This window comes from Geotrypetes seraphini, chromosome 1, assembly GCF_902459505.1.
Source record: "Geotrypetes seraphini chromosome 1, aGeoSer1.1, whole genome shotgun sequence".
Lineage (NCBI taxonomy): Eukaryota > Metazoa > Chordata > Amphibia > Gymnophiona > Dermophiidae > Geotrypetes > Geotrypetes seraphini.
The window spans coordinates 216,168,478-216,183,081 of NC_047084.1; the positions used below are offsets into that span (position 1 = coordinate 216,168,478).

General features: G+C 44.1%; 1 protein-coding gene across 1 annotated transcript in view; it reads left to right on the top strand.

Moving 5' to 3' along the window:
* The window catches only part of NFXL1 (nuclear transcription factor, X-box binding like 1), a 171,261-nt gene that overhangs the window by 73,489 nt on the left and 83,168 nt on the right, over positions 1–14,604 (top strand). The window contains exons 12-13 of the mRNA XM_033946064.1: positions 1,850–1,940; positions 9,154–9,274. Coding sequence (XP_033801955.1) covers positions 1,850–1,940; positions 9,154–9,274 — 212 coding nt within the window. The remainder of the gene's footprint in view (positions 1–1,849; positions 1,941–9,153; positions 9,275–14,604) is intronic.

The window sequence follows — 14,604 nt, forward strand, 5'->3', positions numbered from 1 at the left end:
GTCCAGCAGAAGGCCTCCCTTCCTTTTTCTCCCCTCCATCTCTTCCCCTGTCCATCAGCACCTCTTTCCTGCTCCCCCGTCCAGCAGTAGGCCTCCCTTCCTTTTTCTTTCCCCCTAGCATCTCTTTCCTGCTCCCCCGTCCAGCAGTAGGCCTCCCTTCCTTTTTCTACCCCGCGTCTCTTTCCCTGTCCAGCAGCACCCCTTACCTCGCGTCTGTCCTCCGCCGACAGCCACCTCAAGCCGCCGTGCCGCCCGAAGCCGACATCCGCCTTGGGAGAGAGAGATGCGTGGAAGCGCGCATGCGCACTCCTACCTGCGGGAACCTATAGCACACGGAAACCGGGAGCACGCAGGTCAGAGTGCGCATGCACGGCTTAGGCTTTTATTATATTAGATACAGAGAGAGACAGACAAACATCTATATACATGCAAACAGTTTCTCCTTTTAGGCTTCAAAATGGTTTACAGTAATCAAAGATAAAATTATGTAATATTACAAATAAAACAAGTACAGTACCACAAATATAATTTTTTAATTTGAATGTTTACGCCTAACATGTATTGATCACATTTCTCCCATGTACTTAAGAAATGCTTGTTTGGATCTCTCATATAGGGTTTGACTAGCCTAAGGAGTAGAAGGAAGACATATACAGTGGAATTTTCTACCAGCTAGTAGCTTGGGGGAGTTTCCTGTGCTGCCTTGACAAAATTGTATGGTGAAGGGTATGTAGCAGAGACTTCTGAGGGCACAAGGAGTAAAATTTAAAGAAGGACCTGACCTAGAAGAAAGAATATCCAGTGAGATCATCAAGTTTGCAGACGACACAAAGCTATGCCGGGCAATCAGATCGCAGAAGGATAGCGAGGAACTCCAGAGTGACTTGTGTCGGTTAGAGAAATGGGCGTAGAAATGGCAGATGAAGTTTAATGTGGAAAAGTGCAAAGTAATGCATTTAGATAGAAAGAACAAAGAACACGAGTATAGAATGTCAGGTGCAACTCTGGGCAAGAGCGAACAAGAAAAGGACCTGGGTGTACTGATAGATAGGACCCTGAAGCCGTCGGCACAATGCGTGGCAGCGGCAAAGAAAGCAAATAGAATGTTAGGCATGATAAAGAAAGGAATCACGAGTAGATCAGAGAAAGTTATAATGCCGCTTTATAGAGCAATGGTCAGACCACACTTGGAATAATGTGTCCAACATTGATCTCCCAACCTAAAGAAGGATATAAAACTGCTGGAGAGGGTGCAGAGATGAGTAACGAAGCTAATAAAAGGTATGGAGAACTTGGAATACAAGTAACGATTTAAGAGACTGGGATTGTTCTCTCTTGAAAAAAGGAGACTGTGAGGGGATATGATACTGAAAATACTGAAAGGAATCGACAAAATAGAGCAGGAAAAAAAATTATTTGCAATGTCCAATGTGACATGGACAAGAGGACATGGACTGAAGCTAAGGGGGGGAAAGTCCAGGACAAATATCAGGAAGTTCTGCTTCACGCAACGGGTGGTGGACACCTGGAATGCCCTCCCAGAGGAGGTTATTGCGGAATCCACCATTCTAGGATTTAAAAGCAAACTAGATACACATCTCCTTACGAGAGGCATAGGGAGATATGGGTGACTAAAATTACGCCAGGTGTACACCTGGCTGGGCCTCCGCGTGTGCGGATTGCCGGATTTGAAGGACCGAAGGTCTGATCCGGAGATGGCAGTACTTATGTTCTTATGTAAGACTGATGACTCAGACCTCTTCCTTTTTATTTCTTCTGTTCATGGATGCTATAAAAATATAACAAGTTATCTTCCAGCAATTTGAAACTGACCCTTTCTGTGTTTTAGTGCTGTCCTGGAAACTGCCCACCATGTGATCAGATCTGTGGTCGTGCTCTAGGATGCAGGAACCATAAATGTTCCTCAGTTTGTCACAGAGGTAAGAATGAATGAAAGATGGAATGTGATCCCTATTTGAATATTTTTAGGAAGCAAAACTTTTTTTTAAAGTTAATTGGTAATAATCAGTTTTAACAAATTGTGTGGTATTGTGTCAGCTCTGTACAATGTTCTGTAATCAAATATCTATAGACATGGTACAGGGTTAGAACAATTTTTTTGGGTACCACAGGCTTGCTCAAAAGAACTTTCAAGTGCACCTGGATAAATTGCTTATACATGCTACATCTTGTGAACTTCAGAAAGAAGCTCTCTTTGACACAATGCAAGTACTACGGTGAGCATTAGCAGTAAATTTGAGACATAGATCATACTTAAGGTGACCATACATCCCATTTTTGAATGGGACCGTCCCTTTTTCTGATCTCCTGTCCCGTTGTCCCCACGCACAGTTTCGGGATACCGAAATGTCCTGTTTTCAGTGACGGCTTCCCGAAGCTGTGTGTGGGGACAATGGGACAGGCGATCGCGGGAGAATGTTAATCTCCCTGCTTACCTGCCCGCCACCGCAATAATAGTCCCGTTGTTTCTGTTTATCCTTACTAGTGCCTAAATATTGTTTCTTTTTCATTTTTCCTTTCTTCTTAATTTTTTTGTTTAATTAGTAAGTTTGATTTCTTATATAAATATACACCTTATTCATCATATTAATAAACTGCTAAATACACTCCAATTTATCAAAATCGTGTACTTAGATTGTTCAGCAGCAAAACCTCTCCGACGTGATATCTGTTTCAATACTTTCCTCAGGGAGTAGGTGAGCTTTTGGAACAGGGATAAAAATCTGCATTAGTGACCCGAATACTAACAATCATAAAAAGTCCCGAAAGAAATATAATGAACGTATATTGACATTCCATATCAATCCCTATAAATTTAAATTTACTCTTAGGCTTTAGTAGGTTATTTCATTTTCCTCTTTTTTTAGTTCAGTACTCTGCTTTTACAGAAAAATCAGTTTAGACAATAGTGTAGCTTTTAGAATCTCTGTTAGGGGTTTTTATATTTTAGCTTAGATTAGTATTTTAGGTTGCATTTCAGAGCATAAGAACAGATCAGGTTAGGGCACAGATAACAGTTGAGGAAAGTCTTGTTTGGTGTCAACTCCTGCCCTCCCTCCCCAGCTACCACACATCCCTGGCCTGATCTCTGATTTATAATTCCTTGAACCAATTAGAAGGTTAAAAAAGTAATTAGCTCTTAAAAATAGTCTAAGAAATTCTTTTTTTTTTTAATCTTTATTGATTTTTAATCTAAAAACAGTGCCAAACAAATAAAAGAACAGTAGATATTACATACATTGCAGTATTATCTGTACAGGTAACATATATATCAATTCTTGGAGAGGAATCTACAAATTACAAAATAATAAAAAAAATTAAATATTGCCATATTCTAATATATAACTAGCAATCTTAGGGGAACTTAGAATACATATTCCAACTCTCGTAGTAACTTAACAAAGAAATCACCAATATTAAGATGCAGGCAGCAGTCCAGCAACAAGATGGTGGCTATCCAGTATTTTGTACTGTGTAACATGTTTGATTATCTCACAGTTGGTGAGAAGTCATATGTGTGTGCTCAGTGCAAACAGCTCCTAGCTCTTAGGCAACGGGTCCTATCTCTTGAGGCTAGAGTAGCAAATTTGGCGGAGCTGAGGGAGTCTTAGGCCATGCCCATTGCATCCCAGGGTGCAATGGGAAGGAGGCCTAAGGCCCTGATTGGCCCAGGTGTCTAAGGCCCCTCCTATACAAGAGGAAGACCTGCCATTTTGAAGAGGCGGGCCTGCTGGCCAGAGGGAATAGGCATCCCTCTGGCTGGACTTTCTTCAAAAAGGTTCTTGGGGGGCGGTGTTGGCAGGAGGGAATGGGCATCCCTCCTGCCAGTTTTCATTTGGAGGGGTTCAGGGGATCAAAGGTGCTGGTGGCAGGAGGGAAGGGGCATACCTGCTGCCAGGCTACAATTGTGGTGGGTGTCAGGGGTTCCAGAGGATCAGCAGCAGGAGGAAGTGGGCATCCCTCCTGCTGATTTTGGGAGTACATATCGAGGGGCCCTCTGCCACAGCCGGCTCAGCTAATCATGGCAGGGGTATTTTTCCCCTGATCAGCTTAGTCAGCAGGTCTCTACGAATGCGCTTCGGTCAGTCCTGCCGCCTCAGCTGATTGGGAATTCCCTTGCCGCGAACAGTTCAGCCAACCATGTCTATTTTTAACTTGAAATGTAGGCAGCATTTTGCTGGTTTATGTTTGCTGGTCTATGTTGTGGCTCTAGGGAGATGCCTAGGGCTGCTTAAACTTGCACAAGGTCATTTTCGGGTGAGACCACAACCAGCTTTGGGTGAGCTTAGGTGTCCCTACCTGTCTCCCTAGACTCATGACGAACGCATTCAGTGTAGGTATCCTGCCTTGGAGATTTTTTATTCTAAAAACGTACATTCCAATTGGCTTCCAGATGGAGGTAGGATGTCTGCCACTGCCTACAATCGGGACACCCATTTATAGAATCAGCCCCTAAGGAAGTTATGCAATAACAGTGCATTATAAAGGAAAGTAGGTGCTTATTAGAATACTGATGTATTGTGTATTTATGTATATAAAGCACACAAATTGCGTGCTCGTGTATGTTTAACATCCCCCCCCCCACAAAAAACCAACCACCAAACAAATTCATATTATGCATATGTTATATGTAAAACATACAACTTCTGCACCTTGCATCTCTGCTTTTCCTTCTTCTCTTCCCCCTGCAATCCTCTACTAAACCAGTATGTCTCCCTTTCCCTTCCTGTCATTTCCTTCCCTTTGCTGCAGTCCTCCTTTGCTTCCAAATTCAGTCTAGCAGGAGTTCACAATGGCAGCCTTGAGTGACATCAGAGGCTTTCCCTCTGGTTCGGACACAGAAAGTTGCATCAGCGGAGGTGGGATATATTAGAGCAGGGGTAGGCAATTCCGGTCCTCGAGAGCCACAGGCAGGTCAGGTTTTTTGGGATATCCACAATAAATATGCATGAGTTAGATTTTCATCTCAAGGAGGCAGTGCATGCAAATCCATCTCATACATATTCATTGTGGATATCCTGAAAACATGACCTGCCTATGGCTCTCGAAGACTGGAATTGCTTAGCCCTGTTAGAGGAAAGTCCCCTGATGCCACTCAAGGCTGCCTGTCTGAATCACTGCTGGATTTGGAAACAAAATAAAGATGGGTGTGAGGGGAGAGGAAAGAAAGATGTAAGATGCATGGAGGACTGTAGAGCATGCCCAATGCTGACAGAAGCCATGTTACTTGATTATTTGCCTTCTATCTCATTCAATATGTTGTATTTTTTTATTTGGATGCATATATTGTACAAATTTAAAAAATAAGTGAAGTGACCCAAATGTTTGAGCCCTTTGTATGTGTAGTGATTTTTCAAAAGAAAAAACCTTTCTTTACATGATGACATTCTTTTAAGGCTGATTAAAAAATTACATGGAACTAACAGAAGAATAGCTAACACTTCACCAAATAAGAGACTGAAACTCGGGAATGAATCCCTCAGTCCTGCAGGTAGTATTGAGTATGACTGAACCAGTTTCTTGGCTCTTCAGAGTAGAGAATGACACGGTGGCTGTTACCCGCAGGTAACCTGCCAAAACGGTGGGGAAAAAACTGTGTTCATCGTGGCTACGGGGACAAAGCCATTCACCACCCCGCGGAGCGGTGAATGGCCTTGTCCCTGCAGTTAAGGGAGGGAATGCGTGTGGTCACCTATCGCACTCCCTCCTTACTGCCGCTGCCGAGTCTAAACATCTCCCTACTCCCTCCCTGCCCCTTACCTTTGTGGCCGCGATTTCTAAACTGTCTTCTTACAGCAGCCGGCGTGTTGAAGCTGCATGTGGCTGCTGTAAAGTTTAGAAATCGCCAGCCACGAAGGTAAAGGGCAGAGAGGTTTGTCGGCACAGTTGTGCGCTGTAAGCAGGAAACACTCCTTCTGCCTGTTGTCCGGGGGGAGGGGCACGGGTGCATGGCGGAAGCGGCTAATAGGTGTTCTCGCTGCGGGGGGAGGGGGGTGAAAGCGCCACGAAGGTAAGGGACAGTGAGGGAGGAAAGGTGGGGTGGAGAGGAACAGACGATGAAGGGAAATGGGTAAAACAGAGTGGGGAGAAGACGCTGAAAGGACATGGGGAAGACAGTGGGGAGAAGACACTGAAGAGAAATGGGGAAGAGAGAGTGGGGAGAAGACACTGAAGGGAAATGGGGAAGAAAGATTGGGAGAAGACGCTGAAGGGAAATGGAGAAGAGAGATTAGGAGAAGACGCTGAAGGGAAATGGGGAATTGAGAGTGGGGAGAAAATGCTGGCAGGGAAGAAGACAGAGATGCCAGACTATGGGGGGAGTGGAGGGAAGAAGATGGGTGCCTGACCAATTTGGAGGGGGGGGGGAGGAAAGGGAAAGGAAAGGGAAAGGCACAGTAACAGAGCAAATGGAAGACGCAGAGAGAAGAGAGACAATGGATGGAAGGAATTGAATGAGAAGATGAGGAAAGCAGAAACCAGACAACAAAGGTAGAAAAAAAAAAAACAATTTTCTTTTTATTTTGGCTTTAGGATAAAGTAGTATATTAGTTGTGTTGATAAAAATTTATAAACAAAGCCCTGCCAGCTGAACATCTCTTTCTCCAGTTCAGCAGCCAGAACTTTGATTTATAAGGAAGGAATAAGTTAAATATTGCAGTACTGAGGCTTGTATGGATGCTGCGGGGACGGTGACGGGGCGGTGAATGGGATGGCAGTAATGGGGTGGCGATGGTGACAGGGCGGCGAAGGGAATGGCGGTGATGGGGCGGTGAAGGGGATGGTGGGCAGGGGATGGGGCAGTGACGGGGACAGATTTTTTCCCCCGTGTCATTCTCTATTTCAGAGTTAGGAAAAGATCTTGAATTAAAGCACAGAAGGTGGTTTGGAAGCAGCCAGGATCAGATGTTCTGCATGGAGAAATGGGACTAATGAATGGTAAAGAGATACCCAGGAGTGCCAAGAACAACATTTCATCTTGTTCATGTACTTTGTGTGGCTGTAGCCCCCTACTGCTCTTGTTGGAAATGATCTGTTCAGCTGTGCAAATAATGTTAATCTTCTGTATGGTGTTTATAAAACAAGAACTTGTACTGTATAATTAGTCTTGTGAACTTGTGTTGCCTTCTGAATGTTTTGCTTCTACTCTTTATCTTTTAACAGTTGGTCAGATAACCTTGAAATGATGTTTAGAAGCTTGAGTGCTTGAAAATAAATAAATAATTCATTTCAGAATTAACCCCAGGAAAAATGCATAATTTTTTAATGGCCATAATATCTTATATAGTATTATTTTTTCTTTTTAAAGTTTCATTCCATCCTGGCCTGGCTGTCTGACCTTTTTAATTCTAGAATTGTGTGACCTTCCAAATAGAGATAATCTTAAAGAGAGAAAGTTACATTTGTCAGCTTTATCCTGAATTAGCATTTTTAGCATGTGTGATAAGATTTGAAATGACATCTTGCAAATGTCAGAAAACTGTAATGTCCAATATCCCTTAGATCATCTTACAAAGGTAATGTGATATTTTCTTTGTGTGTGTATAAATGTGTAAAAAGGATGAAAAGGGATAATGTAAGTGATATTTTGCAGTCTAAAAAATGATTTTGGTAGGTAGAATATGCTCTTCTAAATTATTCATCCTTTATTAAACTTTTCATCAGTTATGATCTTTGTGATTGCATTGCTCTGGTGTTATCTGAAGTGATCTATTGTAGGATGAGCACTGCCTCAAACTCCTGAGGTTCAAGACAGATGAGTCAGTCCTAGTTTTTCAGCTTTTACAAAGCATTCTCAGTTTTTCAACATGAATATCTTTGAAACAGGAGGTGAAAATCCTGGTCTTTATAACCTAAAGTTTGGTAGTTACTCTGGTTGTTATTTTGTTTGTACTAATACAGGGATCGGCAACCTGCGGCTTGCGAGCCACATGCGGCTCTTTTGCCACATGGATGCGGCTCAGAACAGTGCTTCTGACAACCTCACACTGTTCAAGATCCCTCTTATTTTTCACATGTTCCAGAATGACGCTGCTGCTTCCGACGTGGTACGCTCTTAGGTCAATTCCTGTTCCGGGGCAGAGGACCGGCACAGCCAACAGCGCACGTCTCAGCAGCACGGTATTGCGTTGAAAGCAGCAGGGTCTTACTGGAAGATGTGAAAAATAAGAGGGATCTTGAACAGTGGGAGATATGGTTCAGAGTGTTGCAATCAGGAAACCAGTGATAGTTTTGGGCATCGGAAGCTAAAACTTTTTTTTAGGCTTTTAAATAATTGTTTTTTTAATGTGATGTTCAGTGATAGTTTAACTTGCTAGGAGCATGCTGTGGTCAAATCATGCAGAGTTTTAAGACAATATCAAGATGCCATTGTAACAAAAGAAGTTTTGGGTTGCAAAATCCTGATGGAGACCTGAAGAGGGGCACATTAGGAAGTACTGAGGACTTAAATCATTATTCATTTCATTTCCCCTTCCTAAAGCTTTTACTTCACTCTTAGTGATATCCTGTGCCAGGCTGTAGGTTGGTTTAGTCAAGCATTTTACTTTACAGACCTGTCTGTTATGCTCCCCCCCCCTCTATTCATAATATCCCCTCTCCTAATCTGACCTGCGGTTAAAAATAGACAATTTTTACCTGGGGGGAGGTTCTGTAAAACTCCGGGAGCATCTCTGGACCCATTCGTGGCAATGGATCTGACGTTCACGCCAGATCTGTGGATTTCGTGGCCATTCCAGGCCGCTTGAGGAGAAAGAAGGGCCGGGAAGAGCAAAACGGAGGTTTCCTGAGCCATTGGAGGCTTCTTCTGGGTTGGGAAGAGCAGATAAGAAAGGCCCCAGCTCTGCCTGAGCTTGGGACCGGATTGGGCAACATCCGCGCATGCTCTGACATCATCATATCTCAAACCCCCCTTGTCTACCCATTGCGGCTCTTTGTAAATCTTGGGTCAAACATTTAGGATAAAATGGCTCTTTGCTTTAAAAAGGTTGCTGACCCCTGTACTAATACATATTTTGAATCCATTTTTGCCATATCAGTGTATCATAGATGAAATTCAGTATGTTTGCATTCAGATTAAACTTGATTTTGTGATTAAAAAACATTTTGTAAGTGTACAATTTCTTAAAATTGTAGGCAATTGCTACCCTTGTCCTGAGACTGTAGATGTGAAATGCAAATGTGAGAAAACTGTTTTGTCAGTACCCTGTGGTAGAGAGCGTACCACCAAACCACCCAGGTGCAAAATGCTATGCAGGTTAGTATGCATTATGAAAATAAGCAAGCAAGCTGAGTAGTGCTTAGTTTGACAATTTATAACACTACTAGTCTTATAGCCCATTAAATTAATGGGTGCTAGAATATAGGTGTGTGTATCTGTCTTTATTTCTTTTTCTCTCTCTCTCTCTCCCCTTAGCCGCTTTCTGTATTTCTGTCTTTCTTTCTTTCTTTTTCCTTGGCTGTCCACCACCACCCCTTGCCTGCTCCCCCTGTCCATTCTCCCTTCCTTTTACCTCCCCTGTGTCCACCACCACCACCCCTTCACTGCTCCCCCTTATCCAGCAGCAGCCCTTCTCCCTTTGTTTTACGTCCCCCCTGCTAGAATATATATCTGTCTGTCTTTCTTTCTGTCTCTCTCTCTTTCTTCCTTTCTTTCTGTCTCCCTCCCTCCCACTATCTGTCTTTCTCCCTGCCCCCTATGCAGCAGCATTTCTCTCCCCCCTCCACTTCCCTGTGCAGTAGCCACATCAGCATTCCCTCCCCCTCCATTTCCCTGTGCAGTTGTGTCAGATCAGTGAGGAGGAGTGAAGTGGCTGGGAATTGAATGTGATAAATCCTAGGAAAGGTGGCAATCGGAGGAGTAAGTGTGCCAGATTGGGGGTGGAATGGGAGCTCCCTAGTGACAGCAGCTGCAGCTTTAAAAAGGTCTTACTTCACCACCCTGGCACCAAGGGAGGGAACCGGGCAGCCTCATCTCCATGGTAGAAACGGTGCTGGTGAAGAGGTCCTCACCGTCTTCCAGCTCCTCAAAGTCCGGCTGCCCCATCCCCCAGCGGAGGAGGCTCCTGCTCCGCCACCATCTTCTGTCTGTCAACACTCGCCAATCCGAAAACGCTAGCGACGGGCGAGTTGCCAGGATTGGTTGGAGGTGAGCAATCATGTGAGAGCTCCAACAGGAAACGACGAAAAGCAAATTGCCAACAACTGCCTCGCCTCGAAGCCCTCCTCCTGCCAGCTGCCGCTCCGCACTGTTGCCGTTTCTGGCCGAAGTTTATTTTTAATTTTGAAGGTGTCACGGCGGCTCCCCTCACGATTGCCGCCTTCGTCGGAATCCATCTCCAATGCAGGTGCATCTCGTGAGAGGACCCACTGCAGCGGCGCGAGGTGGAGAGCAGGGAGGCTTGTCTGGCACGCATGCACACTCCTACCGGCCACAGCCCGACAGATCAGATTTCAGGGAACATGCAGTAAGAGTGCGCATGCGCGCTTAGCATTTTATTATTATAGATTCCAACAGAATTTCATTGTGCAGTAAGGTTCAAACTGGCCTAAGTTTTTTTAGGGCCAGATACAATAAAGTAAGCGATCATCTAACGATCATCGCTAAACCAGTTTTGACTGGTTTAGTGGCGGTTGGATTTGCCAACCTAATGCACAAAACAGCTTACTACGTGGCTTTCTCCACGATCGCTCATTCTCCAATTAGAATCGCTTACTTGTCCTACTGATAGTTCAGCCCTGAAATTAACATACACTTCCCCCTCCGTATTTGCGGGGGTTAGGGGCAGAGCTGGCCCGCAAATATTAGAAAATCGCGAATAATATTTGGGCCGGTTCTGCCCCTAACCCCCGCTTCCCCCGGGCTATTTTAAGCCCTGAAAGCCCCCCCTTACACTTCCTCCTCTGTATTCATGAATTCCGTATCTACGGATTCGCTTATTTGTGGTTTTAAATCAAAAATTACATTTTAATTTTTCGGGCTATTTTAAGCCCTGTAAGCCCCCCCCTTAAGCCTTACCTGGTGGTCTAGTGGGTTTTCGGGGCAGGAGCGATCTTCCTATGCTCCTGCCCCATGCAGATCGCTCACAGGAAATGGCTGTCTTGAGCTCCCGTAGTCTCTCGAGCCATTTCCTGTGAGTGATCTACATGGGACAGGAGCGTGGGAAGATCACTCCTGCCCTGAAAACCCGTTAGACCACCAGGTAAGGCTTAAGGGAGGGCTTACATGGCTTAAAATAGCCCGAAAAATTAAAATGTAATTTTTGATTTAAAACCGCAAATAAGCGAATCCGTAGATACGGAATTCATGAATACAGAGGGGGAAGTGTATTTATAACATTTACCATACTCTTTTTTTTTAAATTTAAATGGGCACCGATGCTGTGTGTGTGTTACACACACACACACACACAATATCTGCCCCATTAAAAAAAAGCAAGCCAAGCTGGTGCCATGCCTCCCAAAACAGCGACACACCCGAGAGACAAGAGAGTTGCCCACTCCCTCATACCTCAGCAACCCGGTTGTGCATCTGGGCCACCTGGACACCCCCTACCCTACACTAAGATCTCCTCTCCCACCACTCTACCAACAAGACCCCAAAAGACAGCCCTGGGGGATGCACTGGAGATGGGCTTAAGGCCCTGATTAGCCTGGATACCGTAAGCCCCTTTGGCTTCTATAAAGAGGTACGGGGGAGGGGCTGGGGGGTTGCTTGAGCTGGGTGTTCTGAGCTGACCCCACCAGACCACTAGGTCTTTTGAGGTCTTAGTGGTGGTGGTGGGGGGATCTCATGTAGGGTGGGAGGTGTCATGGGGGACTGCCGAGGGTAGTGTCAGGTCCAGGTGGGCTGGATGCACAGCGGGGTTGCTGAGGCAGGAGGGAGTGGCCATCCTTCCTGTCTCTCTGAGTGCGTCGCTGTCGTGGGGGCAGTTGTTATCAAGTTGGTGGGGGTGTTCGGGCATCCACGGTTTTGGGGGAGGGAGTGACGGCTGTGGTCCGGAGGGGAGGGGTTGGCATGACTTTTTAAATGTTTTTTAAATAGGGACAGATATTGTGCATGGCTAACACGCACAACATGTTTGTCCATTTAAAAAAAAAAAAAAAAAAAAAGGTTTCCTGCCTTGAACAGCTGAGTGGCAGGAGACTGCTTTGTTGCTTCCCCTGCTGGCTCTGTGCATGTGTGAGAGTCTCTCTCACAGAGATTAATTGACAGGATCGGACGGGGATTAAGATGAACCTCTGCTCAAATCATTTGCATGCAAACTTGTTTGAGCATCAGTCACTCTTTTGGAATCAGTCACAAAACAGACCGCAGCGGACCCACATGGTCTTACCGACTATGTTTAGTGCATCTAGATCTTAGTCATTCTTCATAAGGATAGAATAATAACAGTTTATATACCACAGGACCGTGAAGTTCTATGTGGTTTGCAAAGATTAAAAATGCTACAAATTGAGTAGAACTGGCAAGTTAAAACTAGAGAATAGCGGCTCTAGAGATTAGTTATTGTGGGGAAGATTGTGCAAATCAACTGCCTAAGTACTTCAGTTTTTAGGTGTCTCCTGAATTCCCCATAATTATTAGCAAGCATAAGTAATTGTTCCAGGTCTTTACCCCATAATGCTGCTTGATATGAGAGAAGATATGTGTAGAGCCAGTATGGTGTGAATCAAGCATTTCAAGCTTCTGTTGAGCTTGTTGATGATCCTCCCTTTATAGATTATACAGTAATAAAGAGACAAATAGATTTTGTTCAGAGAATTCGTTAGGATGGAAAGTTTCAGTTCCCTCCAAATATTAACTGAATATTAATTGAAGTCAGCTCCTAACTGAACCCCAACAAGGTCTTATCTCACCAAGTTTGGTGATTGGTCATACAGTGCCCAGTTCAGGATTCATAGGGCTGGTCTCTTGTCTCCCAGATTTCTCCATTTCTATTTTGTTCTGATGTAGTCTCTTCTCCTGGTACCTGCTTTTCACAGTTTGGTTTTGGAAAACCCACTTATGATTGATTAGTGCCATTTATTGCTGGGTACCTCTAATAGGCTGAATTGACTCAAAGGGATGCTTTACTGGATCAATGATGTCATTGTCACATGTGCAGTATGTGTTCATTTTGTTCTCATATTGCTGTCCCTTAGATCTTCTAAGGTTTTTGGGGTTCACTGTTTTACCCTAGTTTGGGCTTAAAACTGCCTTCTGACTAGTGTACAGACTGTAAATTATTAAACTTGTTCACAGGAAAAAATATTAATAATTGCAAAAACAAAAATGTTTAAATAATGTGATATGAAGTGCTCAGCCCTCCAACCGAAGTACTTACCATATTTTTCATTCCATAAGATGCACCCTAGATTTAGAGGAGGAAAACAAGAAGAAAACCCCATTCTAAACCAAATTCTCCCTGCCAAATCTCGGCGAGAGGGAGAATTAGAAGTCCTTGAGCATGCGCAGATGCATGTTCAAGGCAGGCAGAAGCTGGAAGATCTTCTAGGCACCGGCATGATCTGTGCCTGCGTGCCGGTGCCAGACGGGGAGGGGGGGGTAAGTTTTAAGTTGTTCGGGGGGGGGGTGCCGGTTGGAGCGAGGGGGCCTTTGCGAGCGGGGGGGAGCGATGCCGGTTATCGGGGGGGGGGGGGTGCTTGCAAATCGAGTCAACACTCGATTTGTGAGTCAAAAGTTTGCTGAGTGTTTTGCTCGTCTTGCAAAACACTTGCAAACCGGGTTACTCGCAAACCGAGGTTTGACTGTGTTTGAAATCATTGATTTATTATGGCATACAATGTACAATATGAACAACAATGTACAAATGCAAACTATTTAACTGTTAACATCCTTCAAAGTAGTCTCCCAGGTTATCTTGTATATCATCCAGTTTGTGAAGGACACACTGTAAATGCACATTAATACAAATAATTTCTGCAGTACCCCCTGCATCATTATGGGAGAAACATCCAGAACTGTTGCAAAATGCCATAATCCTACATGATAACGCTTTGAAGAATGTTAAATTAAACATACTCACTCTCAAGTTGGTTGTGTGTATGGTTAAAAACAAAGGCAATAAGACCATCACACCATTTCATTCTTGTTTGTTAATAAAACAATTTCAAATGTCATGTTTTTTACAGTAGACTCTGTTAACCGGCACCCATGGAGATTGATAAATGTAATGTAATTTATTTCTTATATACCGCAACATCCGTTAGGTTCTAAGCGGTTTACAGAAAATATACATTAAGATTAGAAATAAGAAAGGTACTTGAAAAATTCCCTTACTGTCCCGAAGGCTCACAATCTAACTAAAGTACCTGGAGGGTAATAGAGAAGTGAAAAGTAGAGTTAGAGGAAAAATAAAAATAAAATAAACATTTTAACAAGACAGCATTGATCTAAATACTTTGGAAGGTAGAAGAGAGGAGAGAAAAGAATAGAAGCATGATGAAGTGATGAAGTGGAGCAAGTAAGTTTAGGAGGAGCGATTGACGTTTCCAGAAAGGGCTTCTTCAGGGAAGAGACTTGGCCGACAGTCCCAGGATGCCTATGTCTCCTCCCCTGAGATGTTCTCCCATCCATGCATTCCC